Source organism: Phalangium opilio, unplaced genomic scaffold, assembly GCF_054372755.1.
Source record: "Phalangium opilio isolate 3A_F unplaced genomic scaffold, DU_Popi_V2 ptg000046l_1, whole genome shotgun sequence".
Classification (NCBI taxonomy): domain Eukaryota; kingdom Metazoa; phylum Arthropoda; class Arachnida; order Opiliones; family Phalangiidae; genus Phalangium; species Phalangium opilio.
Genome location: NW_028324169.1, coordinates 7,060,652 through 7,067,634, shown reverse-complemented (window position 1 = coordinate 7,067,634; position 6,983 = coordinate 7,060,652). Strand labels below are relative to the sequence as shown.

The window sequence follows — 6,983 nt, the reverse complement described above, 5'->3', positions numbered from 1 at the left end:
TTGCTACTTTCACGGTTGTCCATGTCAAAAACTTAATGCCTACAATACCCAACTCAAAGCCAGCAACAGATTTCTGTACGAACGGACTCTAGATAGAGAGCTGTTTATTAAAGAGAAGATGGTCGGGTATGAATATACCTCGATTTTTGAGTGTCAATTTGCTAAGCTTTTAAAAGAAAACGCCGAAGCAAAGGCTTTCTGCAAATGTTTAACTTTTCGACCTCAAATATCAGCCCGTAGCGCTCTCTATGGGGGACGAACGGAAAATTTTGTTCTTAACTGCCACGTGCAAGGTGAGGAGAAAATTTTCTACAAGGATATTATTTCTTTGTACCCGAAAGTTTGTCGCGATTGTCCGTACCCTAGCGGCCACCCCATAATCTATAACAGAGATTTTGACAAATCGCCAGGGTGGTATTTTGGCGTTATGAGTTGTCGTCTGTTGGCCCCTCAAGATCTCCACATCCCCTTAATTCCCTTTCGCAGCGGTGGTAAATTAGCTTACGCCCTCTGTCGCACGTGCCTAGAATTGCGAGCGGAAATCTGCGATCACACTGTTAATGAACGGGCTTTCGAATCAGTCTGGCCAACGGTCGAAGTCTATGCCGCTATGGAACATGGTTATAAACTCCTCGATATATTCGAGGTGTACCATTATCCAAAAACGGAATATTTCTTTGCTCAGTACATGACTGATTTTATCGCCTTGAAAGTGAAGAATTCCGGATTTCCCGCTCACGCGCAAACGCCTCTGCAAAAAGAGGCGTATATCGCTGATATAAACAAGAATGAAAAGCTTTCTCTGACAGTGGCGGATATTCAAACAAATCCTTCCCTGCGTAATATCGCTAAAATTAATTTAAATTCTCTTTGGGGTCGCATGGCTCTGAATACGGGAAAGATTCGCAGCATCTTTATCAACAATTATTACGAATTGATACGATACGCGAGCGATTACACTCTGGAATTAGTCGACTTACGGCCAGTTACAGAGTCGATCGCTCTCTTATCGTACAAAGCCAAAAGCGATTACATTCTAGACTACAAACTGGGGTCGGCCATTGTGGGGAGCTTCGTTTCTTGCTACGGGCGACTCGAATTGAACAAGATGTTGCTTCAATTAGACCGCGCAGCTTTGTATTGTGACACCGACTCGATAATCTACCGCCATCTACCGGGAAAGTTTGACATTCCAACTGGCAATCATATTGGTTGCTGGGCGGACGAACTCGGCGGTGATTATATAACTTCCTTTTGTAGTACCGGTGCCAAAAGTTACTCGTTTCGCACTAGCAAAGGAAAAGAAGTCAAGAAAATTAAAGGGTTGACGTTAAATCGAGAAAATCTTGAAAAACTTGACTTTGAAACCTTTGAAAGTGTAGCGATGAACCCGGAAAAGGAAGTTACAGTCATTGTCCCTTTTAATTTTAAACGGGATAAATACAAGCTGCAGCTAGAGGCCGTTAAAATCACCAAAAGATTTCGCCAAACCTCGAATAAGAGATTGTTGAACGCCGATTTGACAACCAGTCGACCCTACGGTTTCAAAGAGGCAACACCCGCTTCAACATCTCTTTCGCATGAATTACGAGGCTAGGCGAAGACATACTTTTGAGGGCTTGTGGGAATCTTGCGTTCCTATCGAAGCCCTGGCCAAAGACGGTTTCTATCTTGCAGATGTAGAAACACAGACGACGCGCTGCGCCTTTTGCGGCATCGCCTTGTACCAGTGGCGTTGCACGGACCATCCATCGAGGGAACATCGGAAGCACAGTCCATCGTGTCCGATGGTTTCCAAGAAACCGTGCAACAACAAACCACTGCGTCAGGGGGTTCCGGACTTCCCGACCAGCGAGGGCGAGGATGTTTGCGAGCCTCTAATCCAAACATGCCCAGCCACCAACAACGAGCGGTCGGGAAACGAAAAAGTGCGCGTGCGCATAAATCCGTCGTGTTTTCTTCTGTAGTGCGTGTGTACCAACTACCCTCCGAGTCTCGCGTGAACTTTGACCTCATCAACGACCAACGCTTTCGCCAAAGGATAACGGAATTTGAAAAAAATTTTTTAAAAACAATTAATTAATATTGATTTTTTTTTTGGGTAAAAGGGTTTTTTAATGCTGTTTAAATATGTAAGGTTTTTTTTGGGGGTTTTTGGGTTTATAGTGTTTTAATTTTTTTGATTATTAATGTTTTTTAAATATCTATGTTTATTAATATAAATAACCTGTCAACAATAATAAAATGCTTATTATTTAAAATGAATCCAACCGAGTCAGTCTCGCATTCTTTAAAGTTCCGAACACCCGCTCAGTTTCTAATCGTCGGGCCAACGCAAGCGGGGAAGAGTTTTCTTTTAAGTAATTTATTGCAAAATCATCAGCTTATGTTTGACCCACCGCATAAAAAGGTTATTTATTGCTACGCCGCCTGGCAGCCAAACTACGAAAAATTGAAACAATTGATTCCGGGAATTCAATTTATTCAAGGCTTGCCAACGGCGGATCCGGACTTTTGGGAAATGAATCGCGACTCCTACTTGATACTAGACGACTTAGCTAGCCAATTATTTAAACAAGCTCATATTGCCGATTTAGTGTGCGTGACATCGCATCATTTAGGGTATACGGTTATTATTATTACTCAACAACTGTTTCCCAAGGGTAGCCAATCGCGGATAATTTCTCAAAACTCTTCCTATTTTATAATAATGAAAAATCCTCGAGATGTCGCCTCTATTAGATATTTAGCGCAACAAATAAGTCCAGATAACCCGAAGCGTATTACGGAGGCGTACAGACTAGCCACTAAAGAACCCTATAGCTATTTGTTAATTGATTTAAAACAAGAAACTCCGGAAAATTTACGATTAAGGTCGCGTGTTTTACCTCACGAATCACCTATGTATGTCTATGTCGATTAAATTTAATTGTCATTTGAATAATGGCCCCACGCGTTAAACGTCGATCAGCAAAACGCTCCCGACTCGTCGTAGCGCGTCCCACAGCAAAGTTTGCCAAATTTATCCCTTATTTACAGAGCTTGCGTCAAACTAGCTGTAAACAACGGCGAACCCTCTTAAACAATAGTAGCGCACCTCAATTAAAGAGCATTCAGACAATTTGTAAGAATTTAAAGGGCGGGGGTATATTTTTGAGCAAAGACCGCAAGAAAAAGCTAGCAAAGTACAAGAAAATTATTAGACAACTCGGATCAAGTACCTTGTCGCAGAAAAGCAAAAAAAAGCTGTTGTTGCAGCAATCAGGTGGTTTTCTTACGACGTTGCTTGCCGCAATTTTGCCTTCAATTGTCCAAGCCATAGCTGCTAAACTATGAAACAAATGGTTCTTGTACCGGCGTCCGCCGTAACTTCAACAGCTGCCCAAGAGCACTCTGCTTTGGACCGAGAGATTGAGGATATTTTAAAATCGCCATTGAATGCCTACGATAAATTATATAAATATTTAGACGCTTTTAAGAAATATTTAAGTATCGAGAAACAAATTCCCTTACCTAAATTTGAGGTCGTAACACAAACAATGTCCAATGTCCCCACGCCGCCATTACCGGTCACCCCTAAAATACCCCCGCGAAAACAACAATTGTCATGGCCGAACTATGCCACGTCATCACCGACAACAAGCGCGTCGGGCAGTTCTTTTACTACGCCTAAACGAACCGAGCCTCGGCAAAAGGTTTTTAAAAGCGAAACGGATGCGGGGACACCAACACGAGAAGATTTTTACCAGCAATATGGGCCGACCTATGTTGGAGATATGGTGAAACGGCAAGCCGAAGTTCTTGCAAATCATTTGCAAAACACATTTTTCACGCCAAAAAGAGAGCTAGAAGAAGGAGCTGTCGGTTATGCAAATCGTGACGACGGGTTTCAAGAAGAAATTGTCGAGGAACAAGAGAATTTAGCAGAGGAAAACGGGGACAATTTAACGGACTTGGAAAACCTGTTTGAGACGGCCTCCGCTAAACAGAAAAACAAGAAAAAAAAGAAAAAACCTCGGAAAAAGAAAGACGAGCTTCAAAACTTAGGACCGCTGGTTCCATCTAACGAACGAAGACCTCGACATCATAAATGGCGCGATATTGATTAATAAAATGTAATATTAAGACAAATAAAAAATTGTTTTATTGCGAACAATATCTGTGTACATGTTTTTTTAAATGTAAAGATAAATATAATAAGGCGACATAGTCGTTAAGTTTATGATTCTGGTCATAGATGGCGTCTAATATCGTCTTTCTAGCCACGCCCTGACAGCGGAGTGCTAGGTACAGACAACAATGGATACCGCACAGTTGAAAGAATGGATGTTGAATTTGTTGTTTATTGTAAACAACTCGTTTCCCGTATCGTTTTAAATTAACTTTATAGTATCGCGGCGACTTTCCGTAAGTGCAAAACATTTCCACCGTGTCATTGTTAGAAAAGCACGCTATCCAATGTTCTCCAGCCTCTCCAGCTGCTTCATTATTAAATATAAAGCAAAATTTGGGCCTTTTTGGCCGTTCTGGGAGTCTGTCTACTGGGAAGCACCCTAAATAATAGGGTCGCGTTCTTTTGTCGCAAGTTAAAAGAGCGTTTATTTGCGAAGTGTTCATAATTTAGTCTCAGGTAACGAGACTTTTTGTAGTTCGGCGACGTAGAAAACACCCAGAATTTGCTCCCCCTTTAAATCCGCTACGCGATAGACGGGTGGTGACCTGGGTATGACGTCAACAACGCGAAATATTTCGTCAGTAAACGTGCCTCCCGAGCTGGTTTTTCTAAAGACTCTACTAGCTATAGAGAGACGCACGTAGTCGCCAACTTTAAGCCTCGGTGCGTATCGAGTAATGCCGTTTGATTTCCCGTACAGTTTATTCCAAATGATTGATTCGTTATCTATATTAACATGAGCCGGTGCAATTCCAGTAGTTGAATGAACCCGTTCATTATAGGCTCGAGTAATTAAAGGTAAATATTTAACGTAATTTTTATTCCCCGTGGCTGTAATAACCCGGGCAATTTGTTCCTTAATTGTTCTAATAAAGCGCTCCGCTAGACTGGCCTTATGCTGACTCCGGGCAAAATGTATTTGCACATTGTGCCGTTTCAAGAAGGAATCAAAGTTGCGCGAACTAAATTCTCCACCGTAGTCCGTGTATATTTTTAAAGGGATCCTCTCTCGAAATATTTTTTTAAAAGCTTCGATAACCTCGCCAGATGTTTTGTTTCTAAGAGGGACTGTCCATCCGTAGCGGCTTAAGACGTCAATGACGCACAAAACATAGCGAACATTTTTATTAAAACGTTTTAATTTCGGTAGATCCAACAAATCAGCTTGAAAAACGTCATCGATAGTTGAGGCGTACACTTGGTTGGTTTTGAATCGGAAACGTCGAAATCGATGTTTCGTGTAGGCGGGTTGTTTCTCGAGAAAGGCGATTAATTTTGCTTTTGGCACGTCCGGTAAGGCCTTTTGTAATCTGGCTAGCGACCCATAGGCGGCCGGATTAGCTATGTCGTAATAAATTTTTCTAATTTTAGCGTCCATGTCTTGACAAGTATAAATAACGACTAAATGGTTTCCCAATAAACAACTTTATTTAATACACGCAAAGGTATTTTATAAAAACAATATCAGTTAAACAAATACGATATATCAGTACATTTATCTTAATAGCCATAAATCAAGGCATTCTTTAAATCGGCAAAACTGTTGACAAAATAAGCGTAAATATCCTCTTGATCCTCGATCCATCCGTGTTCGGTCTCAAATTGATGCAAAATTTTCTCACGATCCAGTTGAGGCAACGCTTCGTGCAAATTACGCTCGACTCGATCGCTGAAATTTGTGTCAAATTCCGAGCAGCTTTGAGAGTGGCATATTTGTTTTCGACACTCGACGTTGGCGCAAGTGGAAGTGACGTCAAACAAAGTGGTAGTGAGCTCGTTTAAAATTAATTCACGCATGCGACAGACAGCTATCCCTTTAGCCTTGAGATCCTCGTCAATCAACGGCTTTAAGTCGATCAATGTCTGCCATCCTGTTTTGTTCAGGCTGAATCCTTCGCTGGTGCTAAAGTTGAGGAAATAACGACTGCCGCTGCCTCGTTCATAGTATCGAAGATCGATTAGACGTTCATCTTTCGAGTTGACGAAGCATTCCAGCTTGATGCGCTCTTTGACGGGCAACCAAATATGATAGCGAGGTATTTTTCCGTCAAAAAAGGACGTGAGTTCATTTTGAAACCGAAACAAAGCGTACCAGGCGTTAGGTTTTAATATAGTTTTTGTACGCGTATCCGATCTTTGAATTAATATTTTAGGTTCAATCGATTCAATGACGCAAATGTCGAGCTTTGGCGTGACGGTGTGTACTTGGTGCATCTTGGCTCGCGACTGATATTGTATTTATAAAGTTTTAGTCTTTTATACGTTGGGGTGATTATAAATAATTTCTCTGTTTTTAGATATTATTAATTGGTTGTTTGGAAATTCGGCCATGACAATGCACGTGACGTTTTCGGTTAGCGGAGAGCTAAATCTTAACGATAATCGCAAGTTACCAGTCTGGGGCATGGAATTTAGACCTAACGAAGCGAGATGTTCTCTACTCAAATCAAAAACAACGACAAAAAAGCCCTTCTTATATAAATCGTAAGAAATTATATTTCCTCGGTCAAGACCTAATATCTCGAGACCCTCGAATAAAGAATTGTAACATCTAACGTACTGGTCGTCGTCAAAATTAGGCGTAAACGGGATATCGGGATAATTTTGCGAATTTAAAGAGAATTGCATGAAATCGAGTTTGAAGTGTTGGAGATCCAGGGGGTTAGAAGTTGCTTCCCCTACAAATTTTTTATTAGTAACGAAAGCCACGACAGTTCGCGAGGGTAATTGCCCCGTAAACAAGCTGTCCCTAATAAAATCTTGCGTTCCGGTGGTTATTAAGAAATTTTTCATAACAATAGAGTTTACT

The 6,983-nt window shown here is 41.3% G+C and overlaps 1 protein-coding gene and 1 long non-coding RNA gene across 3 annotated transcripts; one reads left to right on the top strand and one right to left on the bottom strand.

Moving 5' to 3' along the window:
* Window positions 1–1,442: 1,442 nt before the first annotated feature.
* Window positions 1,443–3,583, bottom strand: LOC149676485 (uncharacterized). Its single transcript, XM_089838777.1, has 3 exons — window positions 3,514–3,583; window positions 3,222–3,442; window positions 1,443–2,028 (listed from the first exon to the last, which is right to left on the bottom strand). The coding sequence occupies exons 2-3, from the start codon at window positions 3,318–3,320 to the stop codon at window positions 1,639–1,641; spliced, it is 489 nt and encodes a 162-aa protein (XP_089694903.1). The 5' UTR covers window positions 3,321–3,442; window positions 3,514–3,583; the 3' UTR covers window positions 1,443–1,638.
* Window positions 3,584–5,292: 1,709 nt separating this feature from the next.
* Window positions 5,293–6,729, top strand: LOC149676484 (uncharacterized). 2 transcript variants are annotated; one of them, XR_016366760.1, is made up of 5 exons: window positions 5,293–5,467; window positions 5,546–5,619; window positions 5,682–5,731; window positions 5,804–6,408; window positions 6,472–6,729. It is a non-coding gene; the product is annotated as an uncharacterized LOC149676484 (long non-coding RNA). The 2 variants fall into 2 exon arrangements; XR_016366759.1 differs by having other exon boundaries at window positions 5,293–6,408.
* Window positions 6,730–6,983: the final 254 nt, after the last annotated feature.